Source organism: Myxine glutinosa, chromosome 13 (assembly GCF_964187855.1).
Source record: "Myxine glutinosa chromosome 13, kmMyxGlut1.1, whole genome shotgun sequence".
Classification (NCBI taxonomy): Eukaryota; Metazoa; Chordata; class Myxini; order Myxiniformes; family Myxinidae; genus Myxine; species Myxine glutinosa.
Genome location: NC_136273.1, coordinates 47,605,855 through 47,618,748, shown reverse-complemented (window position 1 = coordinate 47,618,748; position 12,894 = coordinate 47,605,855). Strand labels below are relative to the sequence as shown.

At 45.0% G+C, this 12,894-nt stretch overlaps 1 protein-coding gene across 10 annotated transcripts; it reads right to left on the bottom strand.

Moving 5' to 3' along the window:
* Positions 1-265: 265 nt before the first annotated feature.
* Positions 266-12,147, bottom strand: RNF2 (ring finger protein 2). 10 transcript variants are annotated; one of them, XM_068134359.2, is made up of 7 exons: positions 12,016-12,147; positions 5,069-5,226; positions 4,584-4,759; positions 3,897-4,112; positions 3,184-3,531; positions 1,795-2,077; positions 266-1,606 (listed from the first exon to the last, which is right to left on the bottom strand). In XM_068134359.2, exons 2-7 carry the CDS (start codon positions 5,165-5,167, stop codon positions 1,505-1,507), a joined length of 1,224 nt encoding a protein of 407 aa, XP_067990460.1. In that variant the 5' UTR covers positions 5,168-5,226; positions 12,016-12,147; the 3' UTR covers positions 266-1,504. The 10 variants fall into 10 exon arrangements, with proteins under 10 accessions (XP_067990460.1, XP_067990463.1, XP_067990462.1 ...); XM_068134362.2 differs by having other exon boundaries at positions 3,199-3,531; XM_068134361.2 differs by having other exon boundaries at positions 4,584-4,744.
* Positions 12,148-12,894: the final 747 nt, after the last annotated feature.

The window sequence follows — 12,894 nt, the reverse complement described above, 5'->3', positions numbered from 1 at the left end:
CACAAAAGTACGTGGAAGGATGATCGGTCGGTCGGACAAAGCTGATTTTAATATCCCCCGTCTCCGACATTGGCGGAGAGGCAGGAGGCAATAAAGAGTAAGGGGTGAGTGGAGATAAAAATGGGAAGGAAATTTGGAGGATATGGGAGTATGTGGGATATATAGGGCATAGGGGAAGGGTCCAAAAATCCACCATTTACTGCAACATGTAGATGAGCCCAATGACCTATACAGTATAGATAAGCAAGAAGGAAGTGTCGCAAACTGAGACCTAAAGGAAAGCTTTACTTGTCAGAGGGTGAAAGCTTACAACAAAGAAGGCGTACAATACAATCTGGATCATTCTACAAGTATTAAATAAAGAAAGATCTACAAAGGTGTCACCTTTTATGAACAGGCACAAAGATTGTGGAGAAGCTGGATAGCAGCTACAAACTTGTGGAAACAAAACGTTCAGATACCATTTGTTTTGATGCTGCAAGCAACAGTCACTTTCATCGAGTTATCCAGAAAATAACGATTGTGAAAACTGGCCGATTGTACAACCAAACCGTCATACTGTACAGATGCTCCGTGAGGGTCCGTTTTAAAGTTAAACTACGAGGTCTTGCTGCACGGACAACGTGCAAGGGTCCACCGCAAAGGCAAACTGTACAGGGGCCCCAGTATTGGATGTTGGAATACCTTCTTGAGTGAATTTTCAGAAAAGACACGACAAACGCCTTGCTTTCCACAAGTAGTTTAGATTTAAAGTTTTCCCCAAATCGATTTGGAAGTTTTCCACAACTTTCATTTCATAAAGTGTCCAATTAAACCCCAAATTGTTGAACTGACATGATAAGAGGCGAGGGAAGTTAATGGCGGAAAGCATACGTTTGTGCCGTGCCTGCGGAATATCAAGCAAAGCCTTCCTCACAAATCGAGGGATGACGGATCAAATGGACCGCCGGATCGTCATTTCCTTAAATAAAGCCAACACATAGGTTACTTGTCGTTTCTGCGCGATGACAGCGGGAATAACCTCCATCCACTTTTGGTGGCGGAGGTAACCAGTGAAGGGTTTCTCAAGCTTGGCGGCGTCGCCAAAACGGATACGGCATCAAACTGAGTGGTGCTATTGTTGGGGTCGTTTGGATGTCTGCCATGATTGGGTTTGTTGGTCAAGGTAGACTGGATCTCAAACTAATTTTAAATAGCTACCTTGAAAACGGCAAATAAAACAGCTACGCTTGATCCAACCGCTGCTGCTCGTCCGGCCGTAGAATGAACCCCGGGGTTGGCGAACACAGCAGGGTCAATAAAGAACCATGAGCGTGGACGTGGAAAACGAAAAAAGGAAGAAAGAAGAGGGGAGAATCAGCAACAGAAAGGGAAAAGAAGAGGTGGAAGAGGAGAATGGCAATAGTAAAATGGAACCGGAAAAAAGGTATCGAAATGTATAAGAGATAAAAGTGAAAAATAAATGAAGGTGTGGGGGGGGGGGGGGGGGTTCAGTATTTGGGCATCATTTCAGTTCCTTGGTGGGGGCATAGTACAACTCCATGGGTTTATTTACTTTCCAATACTTTTCATTAACCTTGTCCAAGGACAGTGAACCATTGAGAGTCTGTGGGATGGGAAATGGGCACAGGCAGAGAGAAAGGAAGGTTAACGGTGGCATTAAGCAAATGTTCTAGTTAAAACACGAAGGCAATTCAATAATAGCAAAATTAATTGCATCGTACATTAAGTGCAGCAATTTGTCCTCGGTACTGAAGTGGGAATCTCCCGCTCTACCATGACAGCGGAACTCACCGTGAACTGGCCGCTGGCCGTTGCCATGTAGATGGTATACTGCTTTTCATTTGCCGATTCGATCCCTTTGGGGGACGCACCGGTGGCAGTCCCTACACCCACGTGTCCCACGCTCCCGATTTGTCCAACCCCTCCTCCAGACCCCACGGCAGTGCCCCCCTGAGTTCCGGTTCCCATTCCCCCAGACCCAGCTCCTCCTCTTTGCTGTTCTTCCAAGGCTAATCGAAGTGCCAGGTATTTGGAGAGGTGATCCACTGTCGCGTTGGCTGTCGTCTTGATGTACCTAAAGAGAGGTAAATGTGTTGGGTTAGTAAAGACCACATGGACTCTGGGAAAAAAAGTATTGGTAGTAAATTGATGCTTCTGATAGGTACATAAAGCCACTGTAATATTCATCATCATCATCATCATTGCGAAGTACCATGCTCCATACAGAGCGTCGGTTCTGTCGTAGCAGTTTCTTGACGAAGGTTACAATCCGGGACTGGTCGCCACTTTGGTGCAGGTTACTCGACTGAGTGTACAGGAATTTATAATTTGTTCAGGGTGCTGGCAATAGCTCGCCTATTCTTTGTGAAGGACACCGTGGGATCTTCAACATCCACCATCCAATGCGGGCAGATGGGATGGGACATTGAGGCCCCGTTTAACGTCCATCCAAGGAACATCACAAACATTGATGCCTCGCCCTGCCTGCGAGACACCAGGATTACAGTTTATAGCTGGGCTAAGATTCAAACCCAGGCTAGACAGCCCTGAAGAGAGTATACATACCTCAAAGCTATCCTACCAGCCCTACAGTAACAGTGGGACACCTAGAACGTTAAGAAAATGCAAGGTCCGAGGAACAATAAAAACAACAAATACACATCGACTGATTCAAGATCAATCAGCGTCCTATTTTTTTTCTGGATCTTCGATCATCTACTGTGCTGACCATCAATTTGGTTTCTCATGTGATGACCAAAACTCTGAGCATGCTTCTCCCGTACCAATGAATGAAGCAACTTCAAAACGTCAGGCCAGGAAAGTATCCTCAGACAGGTCCTGCATTTTTGATGGCATCTGGCATCCGGCCGTATTAGGCCAAGCCGTTTGCACATCAATTTCAAGGTTTGTCTGCTCCTGGGTAGTTTAGTTGTATTGCACATACATTGTCTGCACTTCATTCACAACGTTGAGTTTACCTCATTGCATACAAGTTCTCTTTATTCATTGATGCAATTAGCAGGACCTCCAAAGACTTGGCTAGTACCATTTTCACCAAGCATGGCTTCTAGCCAAACGTCTCCAACTCTATCAAAAGGTGGCAACAAATATATTATATTTCGTATTTACTTAAACCATAATAGAGTATTTTTAAAAATAGAGAAGAAAAAGTACACACACCGCCTCGATCCACACCTCGTCTGTGCACCGTCCCTCTTCTCGGCCAGAATCGGGTGCGGTTTGAACACCAGCTCAATCTCGCCAGTCGTGTCTGCTCCCGTCTCCTCTGGCCCGGTAACATCCTGGCCTAGAGTGGGCAAAAGCTGGGAGGCCAAAACTCCGGTGCCCGGTCCGGGTTCAGTTCCCGACCCCTCAGAGTCCACCCTCGAGCACTTTCGGCTCGGACCTGCCTCTGGTATTGTGCTGTGGGTTGACGCGTTGCTTGCATGAGAACTATCCCCATTTTCTTCTCCACCACTCCCCGCCATGTTGTCAGCATCGGGAGGCTGCTTCCGGACACGTTGGGCCCTGGTCAAAACAGAAGCCTTTTATCAAAACACGGCATTACTACCTCCATTCTATCTTTCCATCAGCTAGACTACAACTCCCACCGATCAACACCTTCCACAACCTCCAAATTTCACAACAAAAGGCACATCTCCTCCTCTTCTTTTTACCTCCTCCTCCTCTTCTTCCGCTTGTAGTTTTCAATTCCAAAAAGTACAATACCATCTTCAAATATTCAAGTTCATAACTCGTTTATAACTAACTAAAATACAATCCCAGTTTAATCCTCCCACCCCCAGGGCTCCCATCTCTCACATAGTTCAAAAGGGTCTCCGACAAATTGCTTGGCTCAATTCTCCTAATACAAACCCCTTGTGTCACACCACCTGTTCTGCGCTTGCATCTTGAGGCCCTCCTCGATGGAGCTGCTTAGTGCCTGCTGGTTATGGTGCTTCTGCAGGCGAGAAAGGACGCGTTCTTGGTGTGCCTCATACTCGTCACGACTTGGGTAGATCTTTGAGATCAGAGCATCGAAGTTTGGATCTGGCCGGAGCGAGCGCTTCGACACCAGCTTCTTACGGCATGTCGGGCACTCTTTGTTACTGCACGATAGGGAGAACGCAACAGCCTGAAGTTATCGAGGAAGTTGCAAAGAAGGAGAATGAAACTTGAGAAAAGCAAAAACTTTGGTCTCAACCAAAACTGGGCAAAACCAATGGAATGCCACTTTTATGTCCCGATTGATGATTTAAAATATTTATACAACATGAAACAAACCTAAAGATGCACATACACAATCCATACACCATTAGTGGAAGCAAAGACACCATGACAAAGGCATACTTAAAATTTACATTTTTAAGATTCACTTTATTGGCAAGGTCTAACCATATGGAAAAGTCCATTTTGGACATTATGCTCGCTGCCTAGACAGATCTTTGAAGTTGTACTTTCAGAGCAGAGGTTTGAAAGTGAAAGGATTTGTTTGATTGCTTCGGATGTATAGTCTATTCAGTTCTTGGATTATAGGACAGGGTTAATAAGGAGTGAAATGTATCGCTCTCGGTGTTTACCCGCTACGCAAGGCAGTGATGATACACTCAGAGCAAAAGCGGTGCAGGCATTCTTTGGTAGTCATCGTGTTCTTGAGCATGTCCAAGCAGATGGGGCACATAAGTTCGCTGTGCAGGCTACGTGGGGAGACAGCAATCTCCGTCCCATCAGTGAGAGCCTCCTGGCGGAGAGATAGCTTAGGGGGAGTGGTACATCGCATAGTTCATGTGTATTTACTTTTTTTTACTTTTACAACAGATGCATGGCAGGCAACAATCATGAGTGATGAGTGTTCCATATTATGTCAAATGCATCGTCATCCCTTTCCTCAGGCTCCTTCAATATTTCCTTGTCTTTGCAGACCCATTTACATGGTACTCCCGAGCGGCCCACCCTCCATAGCTTGCAAAGTAACACTCCTCTTCCCATATAGCCCAGACCTCTTATATAGCACATCACAACCCGATGCTTCACCCTCCCTCTTACCCCCCGACCCCGCCCTTACCTGTGGTGTGCGATGCAGCTCATAGAGACTTAACTCCCAGGTTTTGCTCGATGGGATGGCTCCATTGCCCTGTGCAGCCTGTGCCATTGCTGACGGCATTAAGGCTCAGAGGGGAGGGAAGACCAGTGTGAGAGGAGAAAGAAAAATGCAACGGCTGGCTGGGAAGGGTGGGTAAAGAAAAAACCAGGATAATTAAAGGTGCTGGAGAGTCACAAGTAGCATAAAGAAAAGAGGGGGAGAGAGATAGAGAGAAAGAGTAAAGCAGCAAAGGTCAAGGGAGTAAGATGAAGGGATATTCACAAGGATAACACAACAAAAGGAAGGCGAGGAAAGGAACGTTTATACAAAATGTGGAGAATGTTGATACAAAATCACTTGTTTTTATGCGTCCGCCCCCGAAGGTGGCCGGAGGCATTATGTTTTCAGGTTGTCCGTCCATCCGTACGTCTGTACGGGCGAACCCCCGTTTTTCTCATCAACCACATGTCCGATTGAGACGAAACATTCAGGGTAGGAGTGACACCCATGCAGAATGTTTTTATCATGATTGTGACATCATATGTCACGTGGTTACCATAATTGTGACATCATATGTCACGTGGTATGGCAGCCATCTTGGATTAAAAGCAAATAATTAAAAAAATATTTCTCGGAAACAGCTGAATGGAAAAATTTGAAACTTTGCACATTTCAAGTACTCACAATGGGGAACAAAAGCATTATAATGATGACATCATCGGTCAAATGCTATACCAGCCATAAATGTTTTCATCGAATGCCTTTTCCTAAAAATCTGAAATTGCATGTACATGATCTCTGACCCATTTGTATTGAAATATTGAATTTATGACATCACAGGTCACATGATTTGGCAGCCATGTTGGATTGAAGGAAAATATAAAATAATTATATCTTTGAAACCGCTTATCCCATCGATGCGAAATTTTTAAAAAGTCATCTAAGATTGTTGTTGCATATAGTTTGAAAATGATGACGTCATAGGTCACGTGGTTTGGCAGCCATCTTGGATAGAAAAACAAACCTTATCCAATAAACAAGAAACTTCACAAACGTGATCCCCTACCCATACGTATGCAGAGTGTACATTTTAGATGTCATATGTCACGTGCTTTGGCAGCCATATCAGCTTGAAAGCAGATATTTTTAAAAATCCCTTCTCCGAAACAGCTTCACCGATCGATGTGAAACCTGTGCTGTGTGATAGAAATGTGATACTTCAAAACAGATGAAGGGATTTAAAACAAACTCGTTTATTTTTAGGACAGCGAACGAGGGCACCTACGGACAGGGACTACGCGGATGTATATTGGCGACACAGATGCATTGCTCTAGTTTTTACATGTGAAGGTAAAACAAGAATATGTTACATTGTTTAAAACCATCAACAAAGGAGTACAAGGCAAAACACTAAACTACCATTGAACAGGGATGAACAAGCAGGGATGAAACCAAGTCTTAGGGAATGAAAACAGGAATGCTGAACGATGACACACAAGTAAGCATCTATTAATGACATATTCAGCTAATAGCAGAAATTATGAACCCACTGCCCCTCCAACCTCACCCTCCCCCCCAATGCCTGTATGTTCCAAATGCTAGAAATTATGACCGTTCACTCCCTCCCCTGCTCTTCCCCTTCCTCCTCATTCCTTCCAACATTCTCTACTCACTCCTTCAAAGTTCCCATTCTTTCTCCAATGATCCTCCAATCCTTTTGGTTTTTATTTTGTCAATTTGGTCCGCTCCACATCAACACCCCCAAATCATCAAATATAGAAAGCGCTGATGGGAAGAGTGATTGAAGAGACCGAGGAAGTTGGTTCCACAGGTGGGGGAAGGAGAGGAAATAATGACCAGAAATGCCCAGATGAATGAATGACCAGAGGGTGCAAGACCAGAAAGGAGGCGGTATAAGGCAGAGAGATCACCGACCCGTCTGTGATTGTCAAGTGATAGGCCCATAGAATCAACTTCATTGCCAGAGATTCCAACGATCTTGAAGGCCTTGGTTTCCATTGTGTCAAGCTGAGCAAGATGTGAGGCTGGAGAGCCAGCCCAGAGGGGAGAGCAGCACTCCATTAAGCTCCGGATGAAAGCCTTGCAGGTGGATAGAAGTTCAGGTGTGCAAAGGAAGGACTTTCAACGATGGAGGATGCCCAGTCAACGGCTGGTTTTGGAGGTCAACTTTGAAATGTGGTTTGCTCAAAAAAGATCATGGCTGACAGTGAGACCCAAACATTTGAGTTATTGAACTTCAAGAACATTATTGAGGAAGTAGATGGGAAGGTTTGCCAGATGGTCCTTTCGGAGAGAGATAGTAGGTGGGTGAGATTTGTCAGGATTGAAAGACATATTCCAAGTGTTTTGACCAGCTGGTGATTTTGTCAATGTTTGAAGAAAGGCTGCAGCCTGCCTGTCTGTGTGAAGGATGAGGGACGTCACCGCAGAGGGAGGAGTCATCAGCAAATAGATATGGAGGCTTTTCCAGAGAGTCAGAGAGATCATTGATGAAGATAAGGAATAGGATGAGGCCGAGAACACTGCCTCAAGACACTCAAGCCTTGGCAGGGAGAGGAAATGAAAGGATTCCGTTGAAAGCCACACGTTGGCCACGAGATTTGTTGAAGGTCAGAAAGCCATGTGTGGAGTTGACCTTGAATGCTATAAGCAGACAGTTTGGAGAGGAAGGTGGGATGCCAGACCGTATGAAAAGCACGAGATACAGTGCATTCAGAAAGTATTCAGACCCCTTCACTTTTTTCACATTTTGTTATGTTGCATCCTTATGCTGAAATCGTTTAAATTCATTTTTTCCCTCATCAATCCACACACAATACCCCATAATGACAAAGAAAACAGGATTTTAGAAAGTTTTCCAAATTTATTTTAAAAAAAAAACTGAAATATCACATTGACGTAAGTATTCATACCCTTTGCGATGACACTTGAAATTTAGCTCAGGTGCCTCCCATTTCTCTTTTTTTTTTTTTTTTTTTGTTGTATACTGAATCGAGGCTCGTGAAAGAGCTAAAATCATGATCATCTTTGAGATGTTTCTACACCTTTATTGGAGTCTACCTGTGGTAAATTCAATTGATTGGACATGAGTTGGAAAGGCACACACACACCTGTCTATATACGTTCTCAGAGCTGACAATGCATATCAGAGCAAAAACCAAGCCATGAGGTCGAAGGAACTGCCTGCAGAGCTCAGAGACAGGATTGTGTCGAGGCAAAGATTTGGGGAAGCCTACAAAAACATTTCTGCTCCATTGAAGGTTCCCAAGAGCACAGTGGCCTCCATAATTCTTAAATGGAAGAAGTTTGGAACAACCAGGCCTCTTCCGAGAGCTGGCCGCCCGGCCAAACTGAGCAATCGGGGGAGAAGGGCCTTGGTAAGAAAGGTTACCATGAACCCGATGGTCACTCTGGCTGAGCTCCAGAGATCCTGTGTGGAGATGGGAGAAACTTCGAGAAGGACAACCATCACTGCAACACTCTACCGATCTGGGCTTCATGGCAGAGTGGCCAGACGGAAGCCAAACAGTTCAATCTTGGTTTCATCAGACCACAGAAACTTGTTTCTCACAGTCTGAGAGTCCTTTAAGTGCTTTTTTGCAAACTCCAAGCGGGCTTTCATGTGTCTTTCACTGCGGAGAGGCTTCCGGCTGGCCACTCTGCCATAATGCCGAGATCGGTGGAGTGTTGCAGTGATGGTTGTCCTTCTGGAAGTTTCTCCCATCTCCACACAGGATCTCTGGAGCTCAGCCAGAGTGACCATCGGGTTCTTGGTCACCTTTCTTACCAAGGCCCTTCTCCCCCGATTGCTCAGTTTGGCCGGGCGGCCAGCTCTAGGAAGAGTCCTGGTTGTTCCAAACTTCTTCCATTTAAGAATTATGGAGGCCACTGTGCTCCTGGGAACCTTCAATGGAGCAGAAATTTTTCTGTGGGCTTCCCCAGATCTGTGCCTTGACTCAATCCTGTCTCTGAGCTCTGCAGGCAGTTCCTTCGACCTCATGGCTTGGTTTTTGCTCTGATATGCATTGTCAGCTGTGAGACCTTATATAGACAGGTGTGTGCCTTTCCAAATAATGTCCAATCAATTGAATTTACCATAGGTGGACTCCAATGAAGGTGTAGAAACATCTCTAAGATGATCAAGAGAAATGGGAGGCACCTGAGCTAAATTTCAAGTGTCATAGCGAAGGGTATGAATACTTATGTAAATTTGATATTTCCGTTTTTTCTTTTTAATAAATTTGCAAAACTTTCTAAAATCCTGTTTTCTCTTTGTCATTATGGGGTATTGAGTGTAGATTGATGAGGGAAAAAATGAATTTAAAAGATTTCAGCATAAGGCTGTAACATAACAAAATGCGAAAAGGTGAAGGGGTCTGAATACTTTCTGAATGTCCGGATACAGATTTGTCCAGAGAGACGGCCCTGATCTCATGTCTGACATTGAGGGCCTCCATCCATTGTTGGATGAGTCAAAGCAGCATGTCCAAAGTAGAGTGACCTGATCTGAATGATCAAAATTGGTGAACTGAGTTGATGTTGTTGGAGAAAAGGAAGGATTTCATATCAACTGTGATGATGGCTTACATGACCTTGCTGAAGATTTGTTGTAAGCTGATAGGTCTGTAGTTAAGGCAACCAGCTTTTGCACCTTTTTACCTCTGCCACCAAAGGTGGACGGAGGTTATGTTTTCACCCATGTACAAACTCTGTGAGAAGGATATCTCAAAAAGTTGTGGACGTATTTGGACAACACTTGATGGACAGGTTGGGTGTATGACAAGGACAAATTGATTCGATTTTGCCGAAGATGCAAATCTGTATCCGGATACGAGAATTTTTAAGTGATTCTTTACCCATTGAGAGATGGGGCCAAAAACAATATATAGCACTATACATCAAAAAGTTGTAGACAGATTATGACAAAACTTGGTGGATGAGTTTGGTAGGTGACAAGAACAAGCCGATTAAATTTTGGTTCCGGTTTGGATCCAGATCCGGTCTATCATTGGGATACAAAACGTAAACTGTGTGCTCTACCGAGTGCCCGTTCTAGTTTATGTAGTGCAGGAATAGTTAGGTACGACTGGGAAGGATGGGTACCGGGAGTGAGGGGCAGGGAACACGAGATTTGTAAGCAAACACAGAAATGAGGCATTCGGCTTTCTCACGAGCTGAGTCGGCTGTGATGCCATTTGAAGTGCGGCAAGGGATGGAAGGGGAGGATACTCCAGAGACTGACTGAACAAGTTGTTGTTTTTACCAAGTTGTACCTCAAAGAAGGTGGCTCCGATTTGGTGTTGGCACCAGCCCAAAAGCATACCCAAGTTCTTCCTCTATTCACTTTTCATCTTACCTTTTCTCAATTTATATATTTTTAACTTAATCCCTCTTCTCTTCCTCATCCACCCCCCTATTTTCATACACAAGACGTAGATCGCCCCAAATGTAAGTATTACATATCATCAATCAGAAATGGAAAGCAAAAAAGGAAGAACCAACAAACCCAAATCCTGACTCCGAAACCACTCTGTCTGCCAGGATCTTCATTTTAGAAACTTCAGATTTAAATGGTTCCTCGGTTCGTTGTTGTTGTTGTTATTAATGTTGAGTCGAGTCGTAACATCTACCTGGTACAAGATATACCTGGTACCTCGAGTCAACTCCCAACATTTACCTAGTATAAGCTCTAACTGGTACCTGGAGTCGAGTCCCAAGATCTACCTGGTGCCTAGAGTCGAGTCCCAACAACTACCTGATGCCTAGAGTCGAGTACCAACAACTACCTGGTGCCTAGAGTCGAGTCCCAACATCTACCTGGTACCTTGGTCGAGTCCCAATATCTAAGTGGTGCCAAGAGTTGAGTCTCAAGATTTACCTGGTAACTGGAGTCGATTTCCAAGATCTAACTGGTATCTAGAGTCGAGTCCCAAGATATACCTGGTACCTAGGTCGAGTCCCAAGATCTACCTGGTACCTAGGTCGAGTCCCAAGATCTACCTGGTACCTAGGTCGAATCCCAAGATCTACCAGGTACCTAGAGTCACGTGACAACTTCTACGATTGTACATGGTTCCTCGAACCAGATCCCAAGATCTACCTCGTACCGAGGTCGAATCCCAAGATCTACCTGGTACCTAGAGTCGCGTGACAAGTTCTACGATTGTACATGGTTCCTCGAACCAGATCCCAAGATCTACCTGGTACCTAGGTCGAATCCCAAGATCTACCTGGTACCTAGGTCGAGTCCCAAGATCTACCTGGTACCTAGGTCGAATCCCAAGATCTACCTGGTACCTAGGTCGAATCCCAAGATCTACCTGGCACCTAGGTCGAATCCCAACATCTACCTGGTACCTTGAGTCGAATCCCAAGATCTACCTGGTACCTAGGTCGAATCCCAAGATCTACCTGGTACCTAAAGTCGCGTGACAAGTTCTACGATTGTACATGGTTCCTCGAATCAGATCCCAAGATCTACCTGGTACCTAAAGTCGCGTGACAAGTTCTACGATTGTACATGGTTCCTCGAACCAGATCCCACGCTCTTCATGCGAGAACCCGTTCACAAAATCTCATAAACATTGTTTGTTATCCGGTTTAAGTGGAATCGATCGGGTTCGCTTGTTAAAGTTTTCAGCCCTCGATCTGCCCCAGTGAAGCAGATTGGGTTATGGGCAAGTACAGTACGTACAGTAGATAAGAGACAGACAACAGAGAAGGTAACTGAAGCGAGAATATAGCGAAGGGAGAAGGGCCTGCAGAACAAGCCTCGGATAACGCGTCATGACGGCCTTGTTGATACACAACAAAACAACTACAACAATCATAGCAACAACAACTAGAACAATGGAAACAACACACACACGGATCGTGATGAAGATCGATTAAAAGAACACTCGGTGTACCTGTCGAGACGCTTGTTAGGCCTTCACAGCGACAGATCCGTGTCTCGGCGGACACAAGAAACGGGAGATTCACGGCCGGGAGAGGGCGCCGTGCACTCTCACAGGATTCCGGACCACAGGGGAGGGGAATGCAAGACGAGGTGAGGAGAGGCGATGGCAGAGAGGAGGTGAGAGGGCAAGCGGCAAAGGGAAAAGGGAGGAGAGAGGAATGGGAGGAGAGGATGGGGGGGGGGTCGTGTCCCGGTATAGGAGTACGGAAAATTCTGGTCACGTGGTCCGCGTCCGCCATTTTGTTTCCATTATGGTAAACTATATTCATCGCCAGCGTTATTTGCACTTTAGGATTTCGGGGAACCCACTGCAATTTTTGTGTCGATTTGTGACGTGCTTTGTTACCCTGCACTCGCGAAGCGAAAAGCAAGGTCAAGTGAGCAGTTGCGTGCGTACGTGCGGCGTACGTGTGGTGTACGTGTGGCATACGTACGTGCGTGTCTGCATTTTAAAAATTAATTTACTCTGCAACCGTTGGTCCAATTGACACGAAATTTTACCATAGGAGCGTCTCCGCCTATATAATTTATTATTTATAATTATGACGTCATAGGTCACTTGGTACGGACGCCATCTTGGAAAAACGTTACACCTCTATCTCCAAAACCACTCAATGGAAAAAGTTGAAACAAGGCTCATTGTCAAGTACTCCTCATTGTCAAGGGAATACGATATGTTGATGATGTCATCGGTGCCTTCATTATGACGTCATAATTCGACAAGTACAACGTTTGATCAGTCTGAAAATAATTTGTCCTCTGCAACTGTTTGTACTGTAGGAGCACCTCCTCCTGCAGAATATTTTAATGATAATTATGACGTCATACC